The following is a 27374-nucleotide window of genomic DNA, read 5'->3' as shown; positions in this document are numbered from 1 at the left end:
AAGAGATGCAATCTGGCTCACTATATATACACACCCACACAGTATAAAAAATATATATGTAATTATTTCTGTAATTGAATTCTAAAAGTTATAGGCTTTTATTATATGGCAGTTTTCCACGAGAAACACTGAGTGATACAAAGTGCAATGTCATCAGATTTTTTTTTTCAGGTGTTGAGACATTCTTCACCCAGTCAGTTCTCATATTGGCTTTCATTATAAAGCTCAGTGAACACAATGAATGGAAATCAGTTCTGAGCCATGCTGGACTGAACAGGCGTTGGGTGTAGGAGCTGGAATGGTTTGGAAAGAGGAGGAAGAACATCTGATGAGCTATTCTAGGTCAAGGACTGATGAAAGAAAGTGAACTTTTAAATAAAGGAGGATGTAGGAGGAAGAAAGAAACTGAAACAGGAGAAATGAAAAGGGGGACCCTCGAGCCCTGATGCCTAGAACAATGCTTTCAACATGTAGGGGACCTTCACTGCCCCACTCTTGGGATCTCTTTATTTATACAATTATTAGTATTCTCACTCCAGCTCCCAAAACTGAGTCCCATGGTATATAGGTTTTTCTTCTCCAAGGGTCAAATAGTAACATTCCACACAGGATATAGAACTGTATTTTTGTTTTAGAAGTTGCAAGAACATCCATGATGACTCAGGGAGTTTCCTCATTCCTTAACTTATGACCCAAAGCCATTGGTCTGGACACTTTAAGGTGAATTTTAAGTAAACAATGATAGTTATACCCAAAGAATTGATCACTGATCTAAATATTGATGACAGTTTTACTAAAAACCCTAGTAATTTAGATACAGCAATACCCTGACAATTTGTGCATCTCTCAAAAAACTATGGGAAGATTCTCAGTTTGAAAATTCTCCAAATATGAAAGCACTATAAAATGAATTAAATGCATAGAATATTATTTCTACAATTAATGCCTTTTTGGACAACAAAGTTTTGACAGCAACCACCACTAGTGCACCCTTCTACTCATCGATCCCTGTCTCATTTCTCTCCCTCAACCACACACAAGCTAAAGAGTCAAGAGTTCCCATTTAGTCATTAGTTGCAAGGGATCTTAGAAAGTCTCATTTTTTTTTTGCCCTTTAAACAACAACTTCACGGGGTTGTAGTTAAGTATTTAATAAATCCACATAGGTAAAGAACCCAACCCTATGTCTGGCATATAGTAGGCAATAAGTAGACTTTAGATCTTCAGGACCAGCTTCCCAGCCTTAATAAACTCACACTCTCTTTGATAAATATAGACAGCACATATCACACTCTAGAGGACACTCTCTGCACCACTTTCCTGTGGAAAATATATAGATTACCTTCCTCTAAACCATATCTTGGGAGAATCTGATTGAATATTATGCAAAAATTGGATGCCAAGTTTACATATCATTTAAATCTGTGGAATGCCTGGTTAAGCTGATTTCTTTACTATAGGACTTTTATAATCCTATTTAATTGAAGCGACACATTATAAATCTCTGAAGCAGATACAGTATGGGGTGTTTTCCAAATGTCTTTGTGAGAGGAACTTTTTGAGGATAGTACCAGATTTTGTCCCAAGGAATACTGTAGGACACCCTAGTTAGTGGTCCCCCAGTTGGTTGTGCATGGCCCTCTGAGATGAGGCGCTGAATGCCTGCATTGTTTAGAAAAGCTCCCTGGGTAATTCTGATGCATACAGCCCACAGATCAGCATTTGAAAGAAAATGCCCCAGATCTCAGTGTGCTTCCAGTTTTCAGATCCTACATGACTCTGTAAGATTCAATTTTTAAATAAAAAAAGAACTAAAGAACACTTATTTACTTGTATTGAGCAAAGCAAGTCATAGTTTTGAGTAAGATATTCACTGTCATCTCAATGTAATTGTCAAAGGCAGTGGCAATATTAAACTCATTTTGCTTTTTAATTTGAAACTTTTCAAGATGACAGATTATGTAAGTCTGATCAATGTTATTCCACCTACTTCAAATCGACATGAATAGTTAAATTAAAGCACAAGAGTCTATAACATTCTTCACAAATGAGGAGCATTCCAGCCCAGCTGTTCTATAGCAACATCTTGGTCCTTATCATTTTGATAATCAGATGTAATAAATTGTGGGAGAATGAGCAAAGCAAGTAGTTTAAATGTTTGTGTGAATGTCTGTGTTCTTTCACAATGAGACAAACTTTTAAAGAAATGTCAAGATCTAAGCAATGTCATTATTCTGTTAACAAATTATTATGATGCAATAATGTATCATTACTTTAGGAGGAAGATGATTCCCACCGGCTTTGTGCAGAATCCTGGGAAATGAAACTGCTAACATTTATTGACAGAAAAGCTCGCTAAAGTTTGTCATCAAGTATATGGAAACAGCACCATTACAAAGGCTCCCTGAATCATTTTGATTTTGTTGTTCTCTTCAAAGATAAATTTGGAATACAGTCTTACTGCTTCTGAAGAAGTTTATCTTTAACTGAGGGATTCACAATGTGGTCGAGGCAACAGATATTTACCTAAAGGGTTCAGTCTGCATTTAAGAGGAATATATTTGATGACATGTGTGTGTATATGCATAAGAGCACACACACTTGGAGTGCCAGAGGTGGTCAGAAAATTAATGGAGGTGGGTTTGTGGCCAGGGGGAAAGGGGAAGAGTGTGGAAGATACATCAATAAATTAAGTTGGAGGTAGAGTGGGGAAAATGTTACCAGGCTCACTTATTTGCAGGAGGTCCAGGACATTGTCTCCTCATCAATGTGGGGATGGAGATAGAGTGGAATTCTAGACAGACTTCATGAAGTGGAGTCAGAGGTTGCTTATCAAGAATCCATTAATCACCAGATGGATAAAGCCTAGCACATAAGAGGCTCTAGACTGCAGGGCGAGAAAGGCTGGTTGGCAGATAGAGCAGCTATTTGGCTAGCGGAGCATGTGCACTCCAAGGAAGGAAAGGATGATTCATGGAAGAGTTTCTGCACCTTGATCATCAGACTGACCCCTGAGAATCACCCCAGAGAAGGCTTGGTCGTTTAACACCAGAACTTCACCGTAGCTTAGAGATGAAGGGCAAAAGTGTACCAGGCTGGACTCCTGCTTGGCATATGTCCCATCCTTAGCCTCCAAGTTCAAGCAGCTGTTACCCTTGCTGCACTGCTACCTGTTGAGTATGTTTGAATATTATTTCCTAATTTTGTTTAACTTGGTTGATCAGATAAATCAAAAAGTATTTGCATAGATGTAAAACAAGTTTCATATTTAAATAAAATATAAAAATTAATCTCACATTTTGTTATTCTTATTCATTAATGTACTGTCTTGCAACTAGGCATGGATGCTAAACTGTTAGTATGTGCAATGAAAATTAACATTATTTTGATACATCAAATGTTTAGACTTTTGCCTTGGGTATTACCTAATACCTAAAATCAGCACTAATGCTGATAGCTTACTGAAAAAACAAGCAAGTAAAACTGTGGGCCCTTCTGATTGGTTGCTTAAGGCCTGCAGTTCCTGTGGTTATCCCTCAGAGTGTGGATTTAGGGCTCAAGGAAAACGCATAGCAGGTGTTGTTCTCCCTCTTTCTTTCACATTTGAACATTAAGAAAATGACAGTGTGATGTAACAGGGTATTTTGAAGATCTCTGTGCTATTAATTGTTTTAGGCAGGTCACAAACCCTTAAAGTTCTGGTTTCTGTATAGTAAGGGGGCAGAACTAGACTATCTTTAAGGCTTTTCCTAGGTTCTTACATTTTATAATTCTATGATATTCTGTAAATGGGAGACAGCTAATACCAAAAGCATTTGGAGGGGTGAAGAATCACAGAAAACACAGAATATTCCTATTTTAGGCAAGGGATGTTGGGAAGGTGAGGGGAGAGGTAGCAAAAAAAAAAAAAGCAGCTGCAGCAGCCTGGCAGTGGGCCCCCCGCCCCGCAGGGGCTGTGGGCTGCACACCCATTCCATCACCACCAGGTGGAGCAAGCTCCTTACTGCAGATTGACCCACTGCATTTCACAGAGTTGTAAAGTCAATTAATTTAGTGGGTAGCAACAGGCATTAAAAAGCAGAAAAGGAACCTAACCCAAATTATAGGAGTGTATCACACACAGTGAGGCTGTTATTTTACAAAACGTAATTTCCTTATTATATGTAATATATAAACGTGTGTGTCAGGACATTCTACATAATCTTTTTCTTTGGTTAATGATTAAAAATGATTGAATAACACCTCACTGGACTTCTTACTGCAATAAAATAGTAGCCCCAGGGAGGTCTAGGTTTTCATTCATCTTTCCCTCCCCTCCACCATTTTTCTGCTCCCTCTCCAACTCTATCTCCTTTCCCCTCTCCCTCATCACTTCTTCCCCTTGTTACCCAACTACATGCCTGTTCTCCCACTCCCCCTGTTTAGGCATCTTACCCCACACCCCCACCTCAGTCTGTCTCTCCTTCCTCCACACCTTTTCTGACTCCACTCGCCCCCACCCTTTTCTCTCCCAGCTCTCAATCTCACAGACACAGACCTGACAAGTGTAACTGGGGGTGTGACAGCCAGACCTCACTCCACCTTCCCCCTGAGTTGAGACTCCCTTACAAATTCATCCCACTTGGTCTCTCACACTCCCTGCTAGGCCCCCCTCCCTGGAGGGTCTTGGTTCAAACTTTCCTCCCTCGTGAAGGGGGTAATCCCTGGCTGTAATTATCACGCCTGTTACTTAAATTGTATTTTAAATGTCCCCTCTTCCATTAGTCAAATTGAGTTTTTTTTTTTTTTTTTTTTTTTTTTGTTCTCTGGATTACATTTACACTTTACTTCCACCCTTATGACAGATACCAACTAATTCCTAGAACTCATAGGGCAGGGCTTGTGCTTGATTCTCTACAGGGTAGCAGCTCCAATGACCAAACTAGTGTAGGTCTGGCCCAAGAAGGAATTCTGGGGAGATGATAGAAATATGGGTCCTGAACCACCTCTTCTTGATCCAGTCATCTATTTTTGGGCATTTTGGGTTGTTTCTAAAGCTTAGCTATTGTAAACAGTGCTGCTATAAACATAGGGGTACAGGTGCTCTTTGGAATTGATGTTTCTGTGTCCTTTGGGTAAAGACCTAGGAGTGGAATTGCTGGATCATATGGGAGCTCTATCTTTAGTAGGTCAAGAAATCTCCACACAGCTCTCCATAGTGGTTGGACCAGTTTGTACTCCCACCAACAGTGCAGGACAGTTCCTTTTTCTCCACACCCTCGCCAACATTTGTTGTTGCTAGTTTTTTTAATATGTGTCATTCTCACTGGTGTGAGATGGTATCTCATTGTAGTTTTGATTTGCATTTCCCTGATTGCAAGTGATGTTGAACATTTTTTCATATGCCTGTTGGCCATTTGCATTTCCTCTTTGGAGAAGTTTCTTTTTAGCTCTTCTGCCCATTTTTTGACTGGATACACCATGGAATATTACTCAGCATTCAAAAAAGATAAACACATGCAATTTTTAGCAACATGGATGGAGCTGGAAGGAATCATGCTCAGTGAAATAAGCCAGAAAGAAAAAGAAAAATACTGGATGGTCTCACTCATAGCAGGAATCTAGAAAACCTAAATAAGGGACCAGGAAAAAGAATAACTATAAGAAAGAAAAAATCAAAATCAACAAACAACAAACAACTATGAACCAGAGACACACTATGGGGGTTGGGGAGTGTGGAAAGGAGGGATTGGGGTCAAAATAAGGGGGTTGCAATTGTATGGGGAATATAAAAATAAAATTAAAAAAAGAAAGAAAATATGGGCCCTGTTCTATTGTTCCCAAGTGGTTCCCCTCACTTCCCACACCTGTCTTTACTCCTTGCTACTCACTACACATGCCCCTGGCTGACCATGGCCACCCTGAACCTACACCCTTGTAGGCTGACCCTGGCCTGGCCAGGACTTCAAGTTCAGTCCCACACAGTTCAGACTCTCCACCCTCAGCTTTGGGGAGGGCTACACCAGGCTGGTGTGCAGTGGGAGTGCTCAAGAGCAAACCTGATGGCTTCTGGCCTGGTCTGGAAGGATGGACTATGCAAGAAGGATACCTAGCTTGGCCATGGGTCCTCCATTTGCATTTCCAACTCTTGCTGAAAACTGACTTATTTCAAGTAATGTTGTAAGGGTGTGGGGCTTGTGAAAGAAGTAGATTGAAACAGTCCTCAAATTTGGGAAGCCACATGGAAGCTGGTTAGACATGAATCAAATCAACCAGATTCAGTTATTCCAGCTGGCAGTCTATGGAGTGGGAGGAGGAGAGTGACAGGATTAAATGGGAGACCAAACTCCTAAAGTGGGGATGTCATGCATTGGGGAAGTCACTGGCTCCTCTCTGGATCTCTGTAAATGGAGATAAATGTACTTGATGGTGCTGACGATCCTTTGAGCCCTAACAGCAGAGATATTCTAAGAATGTTATTGTTCAGACTCTCACATCTCCAAATAACTTAAAGGAAAAACTAAGATTTAACTGAAAGTGATGAACAAACAGATGTCCTTACCAAAGATGAAAGTCTGATAATCATTACCATTGGGGGATCTCTTTACGGGAGATACTATCTTATTGGGTGCTCCCGGAATGCTTTGTAAAATGCAGTAGAAATGGCTCTAGTTTTTGTGTAGGTAAGTGTCATGATCTATATATTTAGTTCTTTAGGAAAAATGACACTAGAAAATAGGGACAGTGAGAGAAAAAGTATCCCTCCACTTAAACCTCTAATTTATGTTAAAACCACCATGTCTGGAAATTATATTAAATATACTGAATTGTTATTTATAGAAATGCTGGCACTTGGAAATTTCTCCACTCAATATGTACATTGACAAAGGTCCTTCAGAAAGATAACACAGGTGTGCCATGTGTACATGCTTGCACATGCAAGGACACACGCAAAACTAGTCTTGGTTGTCATTTCTCAAAATGACATCATTTAGAAGGATCAGTACTAACTAGGGAAGCTATTAACATATTCATCATATTACACTTGATCTAGATACTAATTTCCTAGTGATTCAACTGATTGGGTTATCTAGGCAGTGTCAATCTTGTTCCCTCTGCCTCTCCATCTTCCAGGCTTCCTCCCTGCCTCCCTTTCTCTCTCTCTTTCTGTATTATAGGCATATAACCTGAGCTATGCACTAGAAATGAGAGGAGTATAGTTCTCTTTTAGGTAATACTTCATTGTAACTTAAGAAAGATGCAAACAAATGGGGTTAAAAAGAACCTTTGGCTTTTCAGGTTAACATTCAGGTTACCTGAATGTTTTCAGGTAATTAATTATTTCTGAAGAGCAAGTAGGTGTTTGGATCATTGCATGGTCCTCTCATTAAGAAGCTCCTAGAAAGCTTTCATTCAGATATTCAATTATTTTGCAGATCAAAAAGTTCTGGTAGCAATGGAGAAAGAAAATCATACCTAATGATTTTCCTTGTCTTGAAACATTCACAAATGACTGAATTAATACTTGATTGGTTAGTTATATGTCTGAAAATTGTAATTCTATTTTGTTTCTCCATCCATCCATCCATCCATCCATCCATCCATCCATCCAATAATAAATGAATGTTTACTATGTACCAGATATTGGGGTTATGCAGTGAAAGACATGGTCTCTTACACAGTTCAGAGTTCCCTCATTTTCAGAGTTAACTTAATGCCATTTTATCTCTTATTTATTAGAGTTTAGAGGTATTATACTTTTTCTGTTAATCAAAATTTGTAATGCACGGGTAGAAAGCAAACATTATGACTTAAGAAAAACCTTAGCCTTCCAGCTTCTGTAGGGAATTAATATTTAGCTTTTCTTGGATGTTCTATTCTTGGATGTTCTAAAATTATATTTTTTTGTGAATAGCTTTCTAAATACATTAGAGATGTCCATTTTTAAAAATTAATAACATGCTAATGAATCAGAATTAATACTAAATATCAATTATTATGCCAATGCAGTGGTTGTGTTAGGCTCCATGTTGGCATGTAGGATCACTTGCACCAATATTGAGTAGCACATGACTAGTATGAGCTTTTGGGATTCTTTTGCCTATTTTTTGCAACTTATCTGCCTTCTTACTATCAGGTTTTACTTTATGCTGCAGGTATTAAACTACTTGTTCAAATTCCAAGTCTTATTTGCTGTTTCTAAATCACTATGGGTTTAGAAACAATACAACCAAGAAGTACAGTGGCTTTGAAGGAGAAAGAAGAGGTGCTTCTATGAAAAGATAAGCACTTTATTATTGCAATACTTTTTTTCAACTGTTTAGAGCTTTTTTTTCTTGTTTATAATGTTATAAATAGGTAACATTTGCTGGGTAGCTATGTTCTTGACAATTTAATTTATCCCCCTATTTATAGAATATAGCATTTTATAAGGTCTAACTTGACTTTTTTTAAAAAGGGCTTATAAGAACTATATTTTTAATAGGTAGATTTTCAGCTATTAAAAAATTTACCAAACTGCTTAATATGGTTTACTGCCATGATATCATGAAACCAGAATAAGAGGCAAGGTTAAGCTAGATGTTTTGTAGCAGTTGGTCAATTCTGAAATGGATATTTTTTTCCCCTACATATTTATTTGGCAAAAGCAGGACTCATAGGAAAAGCATGTTGTGATGTCTACATATCTATACTTAGTCAATTTGGTAAGATTGTAGAGAAAGTTAATTAAATCCCAGAGATTATAAATCAGAAAAATAAAGTAACACAACTTACTGCTTACTAGAAAAATAAAGTAACACAACTTATGCTTACTAGAAGCTATTGAGTTTCTCAAATATTCAGGAGGACATAGGATAATGTTGAGCTGGGCCCGCCCAGATGACAGGATTTGGTCAAAATAGATTTATTGGAATGTTATTTAATGTGCATTAGGAGAGAATATTTCCATGTTTGGCGAGTTCCAGACAATCCAAATGGAGAGTGCTAACATTTATGATTAAATAAATTACAAAAAAACCTGGGAACTTTTATTAAGTATTCCAGAGTATAGAAAGAAGTTTTTTCCTGTGAGGCCTTACTGCTTTCATAATCTGGTAAGGTTAACATGTCATAGGAGCTACATATTTTATTTTCTTTAAACATGCTATTTAATGACATAATGGGATTAATCATCAGGAGCTGACAAGAAAGGAGTGACTCTGCATCGCTTATTTAGGCCTTTCAGAAATCAAGGTCCTTCCTTACGCCCAATTTTTGCCTGTCTCTTAGTCATTTTTCGCAAAGAGTCATATTGAGACCTCATTTTCTAGAGCTGGACTGTCCAATATGGAAGCTACTTGCCCTATCAAGCTATAAAATTAATTAAGTTAAAGATTCATTTCTCAGTAACATTAGTCATTGTTCAAGTGCTCACAGTCACACATGGCTAGTGGCAACTGCACTGGACAGCACAGATGGGGACATTTCCCTCCCTGCAGAAAGCTCCATTGAAAGTGCTATTCTAGAGTTCTGCTTCAGGATGCTGCTGTGCCTGCACATGTGGCCTCCTTAGGAACTCCTGGAGTCAGGAATTTTATTTCTGACATGGCTACTAACATCAGTGAAAGCCTTGACTAGCCTGATCCTGGGATTTCCTCTGAAATGTGTCCTGCAAAATTGAGCCAGGATCCTGAGAGAATGCTAGACTTTGACTTTATGCCAGTATTACCCTTGTGTGTTGGGAGTCCCTCTATTAGTACTTCGGAAACTGAGTTATTTTCATTAGTTGGTCACATAACTAGTCACGCCAGTTTCTTGTTTATCCTCTGTTAACAAGGACCATGTCATTTTGTAAGCTGTGGGAAAGATTCTTAAGTTAGGAACTGGACAAATTAGTTGTGATTAGGGTTCTCTGTACATATTTCAATAAAACATAGATGGTCAACAGATGTTCTCTCCTATAAGCTATCAAGACATATGTTCCACTTAGGTATTTTGATTATCTGTCTATCAACTTATTTTTGTTATTGTTGTTTGGGGACTGAAGAAATATTTAGGTTGAAAAAAAACAAATGAAATTTGAAACCCAAGGCCCACAGGGTACAATGGTCAACCTCACATGGAGTCTAGCGTCAGGATTCCTACATGTTTTAATGGGAGAAGCAACTTTTATTTTCTTCCTGGTAATCATTCTGATTAAGTATGAAAATGTTGCCAGTTAGGCACCTGAAGAAAATTGAGGAGGAATATGGCTGAATACCTGCCAGTATTAGGAATTTGGGGCAACTGCAGAGGAAGAAAGAAAGAATGGGGAAAGAAGTTGGACAGCAATTAACTTAGAAAATACGCCAGGTAATACTTTATCAGATGGGATTTACCAAATCAGCTCTGAATCACAATGGGAACCCCGTTGTTTGTTATATGAACCTAAGTGCTCTCCCCTGGAATCCTCCCCAACCTACTTGTTATGAAAATCGTAGATCTCCTGGATGTTGCCAAAGATGATATGTTCTTTATTAAGGATCCCAGGGGGGATCTCCTCCACACCGCTGGTCATTTCCCACAGGTAGGTCTGTAAGAAAGCAATAGTTTCATCACTGACCAGTACTGCACATGAAATACAGAGAAAGCAAATTACCATCCAACTTGTGGAGTAAGACTCAGACCTGGGAATTCACATACAGTGTAAAAAGTAAGGGAGTTAATAAGCAGCATGTTAAGAAGGAAAACCTGAATGTTCCATTATCTTGAACAGTTGCTAGGGACACTCACACCATAAACTTTAGAAGAGCACATATACCACACTCTTATTTGTTAAGTGCATGTGTGCGCGTGTGTGTATGTGTTTGGGGAGGAGGCAGATTTTCACAGTCAACTTGAGTTCACTAATTGTGTCATGATTTTTATTTTGAAGTGTCTTCTATAGTTTTTTTGTTTTGTTTTGTTTTGTTTTTTTTTTTTGGCTGGGTCTAGTTCCAGTGTGAGAAGTTTCTTTTCAAAAGCACTTTAAATTCCCATGCAATTACGGTTGACTCTGGAAGTAAGGTCTCCTCTGGTTGACTCTTGGTTCTTACCTCGGAGAGACGACAAAGCAGTGGGCGCTGACTGAGCGCTGACACAAGGATGTCGTTTTCCTACAGATGTGAGCTAAATGCTGCAAGACTCACCTCTAAGCACTCATGTAGGTCCCTTACATAAGCCTTCTCTGTCTGGAGCAGTTCAGCCATGATGAATCTAGAGGAAACAAATGAGCTTTTAGTTGGTCAGAGGTATAATACTTCACTTCTCCACTTCCATTTATGATATTCTTGAATGTCCTATTTTTCTACTTCATCAACAGGTATCTCTTCATTTCTTCAAAACTCCTGCCTCTGAGTATTATCTGCTGAGTCTCTTTCCTTCAACCCTTTGCTCTGGATCCTGTCAGCAAAGCATCTGTGCTCAGCTAGTTCCATAATCTCTTCTATTCACATCCCAGTTCTACTGCTTTGTGTCTGTGTGTTGACACACGTTTCCAGCTGCATGTATGGCTAGGCATTCAGCACCATTCATATCTGATCTTACCAACTAGACAGTTTACATTTCCACTTCCTATATTTATCCTATAGCACCCAGAATGATCTTTCTGTTCAGTGGAATTGTTAACTTATACCATAACAGTACTGTAAGTTAAAGTTCACAGTACTGTAAGTTAAATTAGGTTTACAAGCCAAGAACAGAGGCCCAAGACACCACTATAGAGATGGAAGGAGCAAATTTTTCTATAAAGAGCCAGACAGTAAATATTTGTGGGCTCTTCAATTTATATTAGAACCACTCAACTTTGCTGTTGTAGCATGAATGGACCATAGACAGTATGAAGAAAAAAATAAGCATGGCTGTGTTCCAAAAAACTAGTTAGGGACACTGGAATCTGAATTTCATCTAATTTCACATGTCCAAAAATATTCTTTGTTTGATTTTTTTCAACTATTTGAAAATATAATACTTAGCTTGTAGACTATATAAGCCAGGCAATGCATCAGATTTGGCCTGTGGACCATAGTGTGCTGACATCTGGCCTAGATTATCCTGAAAACTTCAACACTATTTCTAATAGGGCTCATTTATATCACAAACTGATGTGCATGAAGCTGAGCGAGTGATCACAAATACAGTATAAGTTAACAATTTAAGTGACTGTACTTCAGCCACCCAGAAAGAGAAACTGTACACATATTTTCAGTGTGAGGATTCCCTAATGTCACAATGGATTATTATGATGCATGACTTCACATTGTTTTTTTAATTTTGCAAATCTTCATTAGAAATGATGCTTGTTAGCTGGCATACAAAAATGCAATAATATTTAATATGGCACAAACTATATGTTTATACATGTATCTTAGATTTTCTATGTCATCTTTTTATGGTAGTTTATAATGAAAAACCTCTATTTTCAGGTATTCCATTATATGAAAATTATGACAAAGATTGCTCCCTAAAAGTTTTCTTTGGAAATTTCATAAATACTAAAATGAGATGCATCCTTTACTGGACATCTATTTTAGTGGGATTTTTCTTAAAGCAACACATTATTATAGCAGTGGCCTTCTTACTGAAGGTATTGATTGGGTCTCCCCGGTGGCGCAGGAGGTTGAGCTCAGCGCTGTGAAGTTGTCCACAGCCTCTGCAGCGCAGATTTGATCCCGGCCGGCCAGAGAGATGCCCAGATGGTGCAGCAGACCTTTCCTGTCTCACTCACTGCTCCCCTCAGCAGTGTATTTCAGTCAGTCTGCCTGTTCTGTTCCCTGCTCTGTCTCTGGTGAATCCTCTCACTCTCCTGAACATCTGGCCTGTACCCCAGTTCTTGTATAAATAAATAAATCTTTTAAAAAAAAGTACTGATTTCAAAAATTCCCTTTTACAGGAGCTAGTTATGCACTCTCCTACTATTCTTACTCAGTAAGAATATTTTCACAAATATTTACTGTCTGGCATGGAAAGTGATTAGCTCTGGAGCTAGACAAGAATTGAATTAATATTGTCATTTACTATAGGTAGGATTTGCTTTTCTAAGTCTCAGACTTCTCATTTATAAAACAGTTGACTACACATGAATGTTGTCACGAATAAACAAAATCATATAAACAAAATTTCTAACACACCATAAACTAGGAAAAAAAAGGACAACAGAAGGAAAATAATCTGACAGGCTTTGCAAAGTCGTCTTTGATTTTACTGTCTGCCATTCTACCTTCTCCCTGGTTTTTCCAACTTCTTTCCTGCAGTTTTGCCTGCCCTTCTTTATAATTTAGCTCCATTATCCTTTACCCCACTTTGTGTTATTGTCCATACTTCTCTTATTCCCCTCCCTCTTCCGGCATTTTGGGGACCCAGAGAGTGTCCAGCAGAAAGATTTGACCATATATGGTCTCCTTATTTTCCTCCTGTTATCGGTTGAATTGTGTCCTCAAAATTCTTGTGTTGAAATCTCAACTCTGGAATGTAACCAAACTTGGAATAGAATTATTGAAGATGTAACTAGTGAAGATGAGTGGTCCTCATTCCAAAATGACAGGTGTCCTTCACAAGTGGGAAATTTTTACACAGATGTATATTAAGGGGCGGTTGCTATGTAAACATGACAAGGCTTTCTATAAGGCAAGGCGAAACACCTAGAACAAATCCGTCACTCCCAGTTCCCAGAAGGAAACAATGCTGACAACACCCTGATTTCAGACTCCTAGCCTCCAAAACTGCAAAAGAACATATTTTTGTTGTCTAAACTACCAATTTGTCATATTTCATTACAGCAGGCCAAACAAACTAATACTCTCCCCAGATGAAACATAAGCTCTGACCTCACAGGACAGCTTTAGTTTCCTCAGCTCCAAGGGACGTATGGTTTAACTTCATTTTCATAGAATCGATTACATACGGTTTTTAAATCTTAGGACACACTATTTTTTCCCCAGAACTAACCAAAAAGAATCTGTCAAAATATTCTTCATAAAGCCCTTGGGAGAGCTCTGGATATGTGTGACTTTGTACTATCAACATAAAGAAAGCAAACTGATCAAGAAATGGATAGTGAAGTTGACAATGTTCATTGTTTTCACTATCCAATTCTCCATAATTGTTGATTAGTGTGAAATGTGGGTGAATAAGTACCTGCCAATCCAAAGAAGCAAAATGCATTTTGCCCATCTGTAATCAGGACTTTCTGAGAATGGAGCTGAGAAACTTAGAGAACAGAGCAGGAATTGAATTAACTTGGTCCCAATTCCCTAAATGGATTCTGGATCCTATCCACTCTTTTTCTGAGAAAACATACAGTTCAATTTATGAAAATCTCAGGCAACATCATATTCTCCCAAAATGTTTGAAATGTAACAACCTCCACTACTCTCTTTCTGTCAATTCTCTTTGCCTCATTTCCTCTTAGGCTATTGTTGACCTGGGAGTAGGTATAAATGGCAGCTATACAACCTGAGCTCTACACATCATTCACTGGACCCAACTCTAGGTACCTATTCTTTGCTTTTGAGATCCTTTTATTCACCAGGCCAAGACTCAGAAATCTGAATACCTGGACTAACTCAGAGGAAGAGTCATGTGGCATTCCAGAGATGCCTTCCTTTCTTCTGGATCAATGTTACATCCTTCAACTTCAAGTAAGTTGCTACTGTCCTATTTGTTATGTGATTCTAGATAACTTCTTTCCCTTCCCAAGCTTTTAATCTCCAGATCTAATTATATTCTATAAGCTTTTCTTGATCAATTATAATATCTTCATTATTCGCCAAGTCCCTGCCTCTGAGAGAATGTAAAATATTTCCTGTTCTCAAGTTTATAATCTATTTAGAATTATATGCTTGGGAATCAGCTGAACAAGTACAATACGAATCAGTATAAAGGTAGAAAGGATCAATGGCAGTGGAGACTGTAAATAAAGATTCACAGGGCATGGGATATGGGCTGGGTGTTTTAAAATAAATAGGATTTAGAGATGGGCAAAATAAAGCCAAACAGAAAGAAAGAACAAGAGGGAGAGAATGGAAGGGAAGGGAAGGGAAGGAAAAACAAAATGGGAAGGATTCCAGGTCAGGAATAATGCACAACACAGATGTAACTTCTCTTAGAAATGAAAGGAGTTAATAAAAATAATCTGACTGAAGTCTATCATTTGCATTGAAAAGTACTTTGAAATAAGATTGGTTTAGGTGAGCCTAAGTGATAGCTTTTAGAGGTATTTGATCTTTATCCTGGGGGTAATATGAAACCATTTAAAATTGGGGGCAGGTAAAATGAGTCATAGTATTCAGTGTAGTGAAGAATCAGATAGAACTGATTTTCATTTCGACTCCATTGTTTAATATCTGTACGATTTGGGCAAAGTTGCTTAGCTTTTCTAAGTCTTATTTCTCATATGTAAAATAGGAATAATAATAGGTACCAGAGAGGAGTACTAGTAAGATACAATGAGAAAATAAGTATAAGGCAGTTAATACAATGTTTAGTCCATAAAACATTTAGGTGTTGGTGGTTGGAAGAGTATTAGTAATAACAATAGCAAAATGCTACTAAAAAGGTAAATCTGGCATCCACACCAGGTGAACTGGGTGAAGGATGGGGCAGGAAGGCCTGGGAATGTTTTTTAAGTAATCTAGACAGATAGTGAGGAGGCCAGAAATAGGAGTCTTTGGGAATGGGGGAAAATGATAGAGACATGAGAGGCTGAAGAAGGAAATGCTATAAAAGACGAAGGGACTAGTTGAGGATTACTTCACAGTTTCAAGGTTAGAAAACGAGGAGGGGAATGGCACCATGGATATGAATGAGGAAATCAGAAGGGAGAACTAATTTGGAGGACCAAGGAATATTTGGCTTAGTCCATATTGAGTTTTGAGATTGTGAAGTTTGCTGCCCTAAAAGGAAGGTTTTCTCTGGGAAGTGGGGATCCATGAAGCAGACTCAGATGAAGGGCAGAACAGACATAAAAGTCTTCAGAGTGATACTATATATTCAATGGAAATATCATGTCTATCCATTCCAACCTCTGTAGGTTGGAATGATACACATTAAGCTGTCAAAAAAGACAGGAAGCAGTGAAAATCAAGCACAGTCATGAGGAGCTTGTGAACTGGGCAGAAGCTCCCAACACATACTCTTTCTTTCGAGCTGACTTTCGCTTCTCTTCGTTGACTTCATGGTTGGCGTCCCGTAGCTTGACTTCACGATCTGAAAGGCTTGCTGGGATGATGTCTAACTCCAGGTCCTTGTTATCCTATGTGGAAAGATCATAGCAGTCACCTCAGACATGTTTTGGGAAAGCAACTCACTAGAATCAGGGGAGGTGGCAGAGAGGAAACACAGAGGGAGACAGAGAAGGATGAGAGGATGAGGAGTCCCACAAGCATTCTTTGTGGGATGATTTTTTTCCACATAATAAAGATATGAAATGTTCAGGTCAAATGTTCAAGGCTACTAAACCCAGGAAGAAGAAAACAATGAACACATTTGACAATTAGTGTCTTGTTTTCCCAAGGACTTTGGTACAGATTAAATCTAAACACATAAATTACCTCAAATTTGATCATAAGCATTAAAATAGATGTGAAACAGAAGCACATAAAAATATAAGAAAATTTTCATTTGTCAAGATAGAATAATAAGAAGTGAATATTTTTATTTAAATAAGCAATTTCCTTTTGAAGTAGAAAACAACAGAATAGAACAATTACTGAATTTTCCAATTGCCCATCTCTGCTTATTTCAAGCACTGTTTGGTACTTATATTATGGAAACCTCTAGAAAAAAAATATTACATTCCAATCGGGAGAACCATTAATGCCCCAGTTTTAATGGTTTGACCACTTCATTCTCCAGTCTGCTCTGATTCAGAGCATGAACCTAGAATTAGAAATCCTAGGCATAAATTGCCAGGCTGTATTTAGCTCTTAATGCATAGGTTACTGACCCCCATTATAAAGAAAAAGATTAAAAGTCTTCCCTTGCTTTGTTGCAAATAGTACCTCTTTTCAGTTGAAACCTCAAATAGCCTTTGCACAAATTGTATCCCTTATTCTTGAACAAGCACTGGGGACTCTAATCATTTGCTGATTTACATAATTGGGTAGAAGATGGTACTACTGAAGCCAGGATAAAGAGGTCAGTCTTCAAAGACAACAATTAACTCTACACAGAGAAAAACTCTGTTCTATAGTGAGAGACCCCAGCCCTGACCAGTCAATTTTGCAGGATATATAGTACTGATCATGGGGGCTGGGGAAAGGGAGCTGGAGGTGAATAGCTCAGCAAGCCCCAACCTGTCCAGTAGAAGAACCACACAAGGCAAGTGTTCTAGTAGCCAGCAGTTCAGAAACTGCTTCCAGTGAGAGAAGTAGTAGGGGGGGGACATGAGAAAGTAGGACACCCCACTGGGCAATCCTCACACACACCTCTGTGTTGACTCCCAGGGCTTTCTCCAGGGAGTACCGGTACTTCCCCATCCTCAAGGAGAAGTCTCTGTAATGCTTGTCCACCGTGGTCACCCACTTCCTAATCTCTGTGGCATGAATGTGGCCTTTTTCCACAAAGCTATCAGCCAGCTGAATCAGAAGCTTCACCTTCTCCTTTGTTTGCTGTCCCAAAAGAAGATCATAAGTTACTGGATTACATTTACTCTCGTAACTCTTCACATCATCTCCCCGCCTTTCTTTATAGCAGCCATAGATATCTCACAGCCAGGCTGCATGGGCTTATACCCCAGTTCTGTCACTTACTAGCTGGGGATTTTGACCAAATTACTTAAACCATCTGTGTGTCATTCCTTTATTCTCAAAATAGGGGTTGTAATAGTACCTCCACTGTCGGGTTGTGAGCATTACATGAGTTAATAATACAGAATGCTTAGAACTATGTCTGCAGCACAGGGCTCACAGTGAGATCTCAGTCAGCAATATATGTTAGCCACCATGATGATCGATTACAGAGTGTGCTACCAGTTTATAGAGTATGTTAACATCACATCTGAGACACTGAGTTTTAAAGCACTCCTAGAAGGCAGGTGGAGGGAAAGGGTATGGTACTCTTGAACCATGGATGAAAGAAATGCAGGGAGGCATAGGGCTTGCCCAAGTTCACGCCACCAGTAAGCAACAGAACCGGTGTGCCTCTGTTCCTTATTTCCTAGTTCTCTCCCTCAAGTAGGCTTTCTAAATACCAAGTAAATTGGTACATGTCAGGAACTAAAGAAATCCATCTAGTAGATTTAAAGTTTGTATTTTATGACCAGAATCTTATCATTAGTTTCTATTAGAGAGAAAAAGAGAAGAGTTAATGAAGCTAGAATCCAGGGCTTAGTGAGGTGGAGCTTTTCTGTGTGTGGGGTTGATTTCATATCTTGAAAGAGTTGTTCAGCATCTATTCTGTCCACAGCATTGTACAGAACGCTGTGGGGACAATCTTGAAAGGCAAACAAAAGAAAAAAGAGACACCACCCACCCCTCCCATACACAGATCTATATTCTCTAAAGGGGACATGATTTTCACAGAGTAGTTACATAATTTGGGGAATTATGTAATTGAATGCCAAAATGAGATGTATGCATGTGGATATGTACAGTTAGCACTGCAGGAATTTTAAAAAAGGGGAAAAAATGAAGATGGAATGGCATGGGCAAGAAAGGTCTCGTGAGGTGGGGAATCACGCAGCGTAAAGTCTGGAAATAGAGGAATGTTCTAACAAGTGATGCTTGCTCATCTTTTAATTTTAAACTTTGAAACTCTAAAATCTCAAGGGAGCCTGATAGATTTTAAGAGAAAGTGAAGAACATTGAAGTAATATTCTAAGGAATAAAATTATCTTTTGGACAGGAGAAAAGTAGGTCCAAGGTGTAGTAAGGAGGGACATCTAATCACACAGGACAACCAAGGGAAACCAAGGCAGAAAATTACTAGAGCAGCAGCAGACCAGACAGAGAGCCTTCCTTTTGTGATTCTATCATCCTCCCCCTCCCACACCTTTCCAGGCTCATCAACAATCCTCCCCCAGGAGAGACCAACCTTCCCAAGAAATACCAGAGGGAGAGCTAGTTCTGCTATGTGGCCAGGGAGACTCGGGCTCCAGCTGTCCTGCAACTCACCACACAGAACCTCTCCTGCCACAGGATAGTGGGCTGATACCCAGAATTGGGAGAGAAAGGCCTAGAAGAGTTTTGGTATAAAAGAAAGAAGGTGGGTGTGAGAACAGAAGAAATTTCTTAGCCATAAAAAGACGAAGAATATTCTTGGTTGGCATCTGTTTTCTTGGAGTCTGTTGACTATGTCCCTCCACTCTCTCCTTGCCCGTAGTGTTTCTTCAGAGAAGTCTGATGTCAGCCTGATTGGTTTTCCTTTGAATGTTATCTGTTTCTTCCCTTTTGTCAGCTTCATTATTTTTTTCCTTGTCCTGGATTCTTGGGAGCTTTACTATTACGTGTCTTGCTGTATTTTTCCTTTCGTCGTGGAAGTTTGGTGTTCTTCTTGCTTCTTGTATATCAATTTTCAGCTCCTTCTTCGCGTTTGGGAAGTTCTCTTCAATTATCTCCTGGAATATTTTCTCTGTTCCTACATCTCTCTCCTCTCCTTCTGGAATTCCTACAACTCTTATATTTCCTTTCCTCATGGAGTCAGATAGTTCCCGAAGTCTTTCTTCATTCTTTTTCCTTCGTACTTCTCTTTCCTTTTCTGTTTTGGTTCTTTATATTTCTGTGTCTTCAAGAGTACTTATTCGTTCTTCCATTTCATCTATTCTGCTTTCAACAGCCAGTATCATTCTCAATGGTGAAAAGCTGAAAGCAATTCCATTAAGATCTGGAACAAGACAAGGATGTCCACTCTCACCACTGCTCTTCAATATAATACTGGAAGTCCTAGCCAGAGCAATAAGACAAGAGAAAGACATCCAAGGAATCCAAATAGGAAAAGAAGAAGTCAAACTATCACTATTTGCAGACGATATGATAATATACATAGAGAACCCCAAAAACTCCACAGAAAAACTAATTCAACTCATCAATCAGTTCAGTAAAGTGGCAGGATACAAAATCAACACACAAAAGTCAGTAGCCTTCCTATACACAAACAATAAATCTGAAGAAGAAGAAATAAAAAAAAAACCATCCCTTTTATTATTGAAACAAAAAAAATCAAATATTTGGGAATAAATCTAACAAAAGAGGTAAAGGACCTATACAAAGAAAACTATAAAACACTGTTAAAAGAAATAGAAGACACAAAGAAATGGAAAGACATCCCCTGCTCATGGAATGGAAGAATAAACATTATTAAAATGGCCATCCTACCAAAAGCGATATACAGATTCAATGCTATTCCAATAAAAATTTCAATGTCATTCTTCAAAGAAATAGAACAATTATTGATGAAATTCATATGGAATCACAAAAAACCCCGAATAGCCAAAGCTCTCCTGAAAAAAAGAGAAGGGAATGGAGGCATCACACTCCCAGACTTCAAACTCTACTACAAAGCCATAATCATCAAAACTGCATGGTATTGGAACAAGAACAGAGATACAGACCAATGGAATCGAATAGAAAATCCAGAAATAAATCCACAGATTTATGGTCAACTAATCTTTGACAAAGGAGCAAAGACTATGCATTGGAGCAAAGAAATTTTGTTCAATAAATGGTGCTGGGAAAACTGGGTTGCTACATGCAAAAGAATGAAGCTTGACCACTACTTCACACCATACACAAAAATCAACTCAAAATGGATTAAAGAACTAGACATAAGACCTGAAACCATAAAATATATAGAAGGAAATATAGGCGAAACACTACGTGATTTGCACATCAAAGACATCTTTACAGACACATCACCCAAAGCAGTGATAGTGAAGGCAAAGATAAACAGCTGGGACTACATCAAATTAAAGAGCTTCTGTACAGCAAAAGAGACAATAACAAAAACAAAGAGAAACCCCACCAACTGGGAGAACATTTTTGCACACAACACTAATGATAAAGGACTGATCACAAAAATCTGCAAAGAGCTGATGAGACTCAGCAACAACAAAGAAAATAATCCAGTCAAAAAATGGGCAGAAGAGCTAAAAAGAAACTTCTCTGAAGAGGAAATGCAAATGGCCAACAGGCATATGAAGAAATGTTCAACATCACTTGTCATCAGGGAATTGCAAATCAAAACTACCATGAGATACCATCTTACACCAGTGAGGATGGCACATATTAAAAAAAACTAGCAACAACAAATGTTGGCGAGGGTGTGGAGAAAAAGGAACTCTTCTGCACTGTTGGTGGGAGTGCAAACTGGTCCAACCACTGTGGAGAGCTGTGTGGAGATTTCTGGACCTACTAAACATAGAGCTTCCATATGATCCAGCAATTCCACTCCTAGGTCTTTACCCAAAGGACACAGAAACATCCATTCCAAAGAACACCTGCACCCCTATGTTTATAGCAGCACTATTTACAATAGCTAAGCTTTGGAAACAGCCCAAATGCCCAAAAATAGATGACTGGATCAAGAAGATGTGGTACATATACACCATGGAATATTACTCAGCATTCAAAAAAGATAAACACATGCAATTTGCAGCAACATGGATGGCGCTGGAAGGGATCATGCTCAGCGAAATAAGCCAAAAAGAAAAAGAAAAATACTGGATGGTCTCACTCATAGCAGGAATCTAGAAAACTTAAATAAGGGACCAGGAAAATGAATAACTATAAGAAAGTGAAAATCAAAATTAACAAAAAACTATGAACCAGAGACACTTTTTGGGGGGTGGGGGGCGGGAGGGGAGGGATTGGGGTCAGAATGGGGGGGCTGCAATTGTATGGGGAATATAAAAATAAAATTTATTATTTAAAAAAAAAAGAAAAAAAACTAAAAAAAAAGCAAAAAAAAAAAAAAGAAAGAATAATAGCACTGGGAATTGAGTAAGAAGAGACAGTGGTATTCTAAGGACCTCTATCTTATGCATTTAAGGTTTATTTTTCTTTCTGAGAACAGTTCTCCTAAGTTTGCTGTTTCCTTAAGACAGAGATTAACTTTTGCAACTATAACCAAGAAGTCCATTGTTATGTGAGCGCCTTAGAATTACATATTTATTCCCTACTCTTGCTAAGGAGATGGCACGAAATAGGGTTTCACAGTCAGTTGCCCTCTCAGAAAAAATCATATCCTAAGACATCAAAACTGTGATTCAGAGTCAAGAAGGAGACTGTCTTGTGACCAAAAATATTCCAGATTTGGGGGAACCCAGGGAGCAAATAGTAAAATGGGCAAGCCCTTCTCCATATGGCTGACCTATTTGTGACAGTCCCTGTCTTCATTGCTCTCAAAGGCCCCTAAGCTCCACCATGTTGATTTTCCGTGTCCCTCCTGCTCTGAGGAGTGACTCCTACTCACCCCTCTTTCAACCTTATGGCCCTCTCACACCTCCTGTGCTTCCCACTGGGCATATGGGTGATGTCCTTCCCCACACTGCCGCAACGCCACATGGAAGCCTCTACTTCAGCAGGTATCACAGAAATATTTATGAGTCCTTCATTAGACCGCAGATTCCTAAAAGATGAGTATTTTATCTGTCTTACTTGTATCTCTAGTGCCAAAAAGATGGTAAGGAAACCAAAAATTTGAATAAAAAATGAGTAAATAACATTTTGGGAGTAATAAAGCCATATCCGCAAGAGTTGAGGTTTATATTGGGAAGAATTAGGTGATAAATTTGACCCACAGACTGGACTCCAACCATGCCCACGACTGAGGTGGCACCACACAATCTGCACATTTTTGACTACAGCTGATGAGATCAAAGGTAGAATTGTGTCCCATGAGGGCAGCCCCTCAATATGCAGCCAGTAACATCTGAGTGTCCTGACTTAAAAGCTCTGTCTAAACAGGACAGTGCCAATATGCTGGGTCAAGTAAGGTTGTCTCTCTGGGGATCTGAACTGCAGAGATGGGGAACTGGATAGTTGGTTGCAGAGGAAAATGGAAACACAGAAGGCAGAGACAGAAGAGAGGGGAAGTGGGATCACAGTGACGCTGGTAATGTATCTCTGATCCTCTGTGATTAGCTGACTGGCTAGAACTGCAGAGGGTGTCAGTCCGTTCCTGTTTTCATCTCTAGAGGTGAGACTATGCCACATTTATTATTCTTCCCATAGAGTGGATCATGTTATTAAGTTTCTCCTTGATATTAAGCCAGTTTGAAACTCAAATCTTGCCACTCAAAGATAGTAAATTATATAGACTGATAAAGTAGGGGTCATTCTGTAGTTCTTGAATGCTAGGTTCAGAAGTATGGATATGAACTGGTCGACAAGAGGGAAACTTTGGGGAATATAATTTACTTGGATCTGAAAATTTGGAACTGACAGATCACTTATCTTAAGCTCTACATGTGCCTAAGGCATGTTTTACCCTTTCCATTTTGAATTCTATTTTATCTGCTGGAAAATGTAGAGTTTTTTTTTTTTAAGGGTTCTGTAATTTTACTTTTTTTTTTTTTTTAGCTTTATTTCTTTCCTTCCCTTCCTTCCTTTGAAGAGTTAATATTATACTATCTCTCTTTGGTCAGTGAACCTTATTCTGAACAGTACTTGTTTAAAAAACCCTTTGTGTCTTTAGCATTTTTCACAAGTCTTTAAGGTATTGCCATATTGGTATGTTTCTTTTAATCTCATTATCATTTTTTAATTTGCCTTTCTCTACTGATATTTTGTGTATTTATTGATATGTTCTCTGCAGATGTGAGCTTATTGAGCTCCCTTTGTGAGTAAGCAGTTTTCTTGAGATATATCTTCATAATCATTCCATGGGGAATAATTTGCCATTATATATGAAAAACTAAACCTTTCAAAAATTTCTATTACATGTGAGTTACATTCCTCTTAAGAGTCTCATCTTTTATTTGAGACCCTTTTCTCCATCTAAAATGCCTATCTGACAATTCACTGTTCCCTTTCCTCCATCTGAATTCCATGACATAATTTTTAGTTCAGCTAAGACTCCAGTCACTTTCATTATCACTTAAATCCCTTTTTTTTTTTGCAGAAGAATTAAGTCCAGTTTATCTATAGCTTCTTTCACATTCCAAGATAAATTTGCCAGTTTAAAAAGTGTTTTCTTTGCAACATCATTAGTAATTGGGAAATATAAATCAAAACCACAATGAGATATATATTTCATACCCCGAGGACACCTATATAAAAAAGATGGATATCTTGGAAGACAGATATCTCCCAATTATTGGAGAGTATGTAGAGAAATAACAGAGATTCAAAATGAAAGAATCAAATTAAAAACAGATTTTTTGGGGGGGCTGAAATCTACAGAAATGTCTTTGTTTCTGTTTGTGGTCTGCTTCCAATGCATAAGATGCAGTCAGGTGAATGAATAAAGTAGATTCTTATCCTTTAGGTTCTAGCTGGTTCATATAAAAGATAACACTGCACACAGATTCCTAGAGAACAGGGTGGTTCATGCCAAGTACCTTAAGGATTTTATAGACAACCAGGGTTATAGTGCAGGATGGGCAAGACTAGCTCCTGGAACAGAGGCAGGATCACAGAGAAGGTACTGGAGGGTAAAGGTGGGTTCCTTTTAAGAAGTACAAACTAGAGGGAAGAGATAGATGTTCCAGGCAGAGAAATGTATAGAAAAGGCCCAGAGGCAAGAAAGTATAGGATTTATCCCTCAGAAGGTAAAAACAATACATACATTTATCTGGAGCACAAAACTTGCATAAATGAATCATGGAAGGTGAAACTGGGTGGTAATGTGGCATTGTGTAGGAACTGCTGAGTGCTAGCCTGCAGAATCATTAAAGTTTTTGAGCTGGGTGGTGATATGACCAAGGTGGTGTTTTATTTACTTATTTTTATTTTTAATATATTTTTTAAAGATTTATTTATTTATACAAGAACTGGGGTACAGTCAGAGGCATAAGAGGGTGAGAGGATTCACCAGAGACAGAGCAGGGAGCAGAATAGGCAGACAGACCAAAGACACTGCTGAGGGGAGCAGCTGGCAAGGCAGGAGAGGTCTGCCGCACCATGTGGGAATCTCCCTGGCCAGTCAGGAATTGAACGTGCGCTCCAGAGGCTGCAGACAGCTTCACAGTCCAGCCCTCAACCCGCTGCACCACTGGGGAGGCCCCTATTTACTTATTTTTATTGAGGTAGCATTATTTACAACACTGTGAATGTTTCAGAGGGTATCCACAGTTCTGCTTTAAAGGTGAACAACAATGAAGAGCAGGGTGGGTTAGGAGGACAGAGGCAAAAACCATGGAGCCCAATTAGGAAGTTGCTGTAGCTTCAGGTGGTTAACAATGGGAATGGGAGAGAGGGGAAAGATAAAAAGAAGATTTTAAAGAAGCAATGAATTAAATTGACTAAACAATCCTCCACATTTCCACTTAGGTGATGGACAGATCCTGATCCTAAGCAGTGTGGGTATCTGCTGTGAGCCATCTCATGTGGGTAGGATCGCCAGTGGATCTGGTACTTCTCAACATGCGAATGGTTCATAATTGACACTATTTGGAGAGAGGCAGACAGACACAAAGAGGGTAATTCAAAAGCCATTTTCACTTGGGTATGAAGAGTTCTATACGTCTGCTTCCTTCCTAGTCTGTTTGCTTGGATTGCTACTGAAATGAGTCTCACAGGAATAAGTCTCTGAACTCACAGCTTTTCACATTGGATGAAAAGACCCCACAGATCACAAGGATGCTGGGGAAGGTACCCCCACTGTCAAAAGTTCATAGTGTCCAATTTATAAAGTGTATGACCACTTCAGAAATAACACCTCAGAAATAAGGCTGAGGGACTAATTTTGTCACAGCAAATTAAAGGAACATTTGCCATAGAGTCAGAGGGATCTCTGGGGAGGATGGGCATTCATATGTTCTCCCTTGAGCTAAAAGCAGTTCTCACCCTGGGAAGAGCTTCTGCCACGTGAGCAAGTGACACCAAAGTCTCCTCCACGGTAGGGAGGGGTGAGAACACTACCAAGAGAACCCAAGAGAGATCAGATTTTCATTCAAACCCAAGGGTCCTCAGATAAAAATCCCAGATGTGAAAACAGATGAAAATGAGGTTTTCTCCATTTATAGCATTCCCAGCCTCAGTGTGAATGGAGGTGAAGCCAGGAGTGTGGCATGTGCATGCTCTGCTCCCCAGAGACCCTAGCCTGGCCCATTTGCACATCTGAGACCAGAAGGAAGTCATCCTTTCAGGAAATAAACTCACCTACTTTGTGAACCCACCCATAGTCAATGACCTTCCCAAAAGGTGGATTGCCCAGACCATTCAAGTTTGAATACTATGTGGACAGGTGCAGATGTGCACACATGCAATGTGCCTCTGCATGAATACATCCCCGGGCCTCATTTGGCCTGAAATAAAATAGCAGACTCCAGAACATGAAGCATGAAAATGAGACACTGGAAGCACAGTGTATTGGAGCTGACTTCCTGCTTACAAATGCTGTACCCAGCAGCTGCAACTCCTTTGTGATTCAGGTTTAAAGAAGACAATTTGCCTGGCAATATCCTCCTTGCCATTGTGGTCCAGCGTTTCCATGTACAGAGGTTACTCTCCTTTTCACGATGTGAAACTGGCCAGAATGGGAGCTACAGAGTGGGTTGGGGTGGAGTCTTTGGGATGCTTCCTACCTTGGCAGGCACCCTGAACTCCCCATATTCTTTCAGCAGTTCCTGAGTCTCCTCTGTGGTCTCTCCAGTGGAGGTATGTGTTGAGAGGTAATATTCACCTGTTTCTTGGATCCAGTCTAGTGCCTGTGGGAGGAAAAAACTCATCCAGTCCCCCAAAGCCCCAGTAGAAAAACATGCCATGTAGTCTGGGACAGTGTGATGGACTCAACATGCTGCATTTTATCAGTATGTAGCTTGAAAGTTGTCTTTATGAATGACCCTCTCTTGCTAGACGTGGGACATCCCACCAGCAAGGAAAATGTCTCCTTCATCAGACTTGGGACTCTTCTAGGCCAGGGCCAGTATCATCCATGAGTTAGGAACAATCTGTCCCCACATTCTCTGCCCCACTGGTGGTCCCAAACTCTGAATAGAGCACTTGGTAAAGGCTGAACGATGGCTGACAGTACTTTTGTCATCCCCACCTGCCATCTTTAGTCTGCCTGCTGCTTTGACCCTCTTCTGGAATGTTTCCCAAGACTTGGGACCTCCGCATATCCCTAGAAATGAGGCAAAGTCAGGAAAAGCTCTGGACATACCTGTTTAGCACTACGTTCAAATACCACATATTGCTGGCACTGGTCCAACCGCCGCTTCTTCAAGGTCCAAAAATGCAGGACACGATTCTCCCTCTGTAAGAGCTCGCTCAAGATGGCTGCAGGGCAGAGGAGATGGG

General features: G+C 39.3%; 1 protein-coding gene across 12 annotated transcripts in view; it reads right to left on the bottom strand.

Moving 5' to 3' along the window:
- KALRN (kalirin RhoGEF kinase) overlaps positions 1 to 27374 on the bottom strand; it is a gene marked incomplete at both ends in the record, with an annotated part of 649897 nt that overhangs the window by 214354 nt on the left and 408169 nt on the right. For all 12 annotated transcript variants that reach the window (XM_084231955.1, XM_084231959.1, XM_084231961.1 and 9 more), the window contains 6 exons: positions 10422 to 10531; positions 11127 to 11193; positions 16110 to 16228; positions 17403 to 17585; positions 26660 to 26782; positions 27238 to 27353. In XM_084231955.1, the coding sequence (XP_084088081.1) occupies positions 10422 to 10531; positions 11127 to 11193; positions 16110 to 16228; positions 17403 to 17585; positions 26660 to 26782; positions 27238 to 27353 (718 nt within the window). The remainder of the gene's footprint in view (positions 1 to 10421; positions 10532 to 11126; positions 11194 to 16109; positions 16229 to 17402; positions 17586 to 26659; positions 26783 to 27237; positions 27354 to 27374) is intronic.

The sequence above is a fragment of the Talpa europaea genome (genome assembly GCF_964194135.1).
Source record: "Talpa europaea genome assembly, chromosome: 4".
NCBI classification, from domain to species: domain Eukaryota; kingdom Metazoa; phylum Chordata; class Mammalia; order Eulipotyphla; family Talpidae; genus Talpa; species Talpa europaea.
This window is presented reverse-complemented; position numbering and strand designations above follow the sequence as displayed.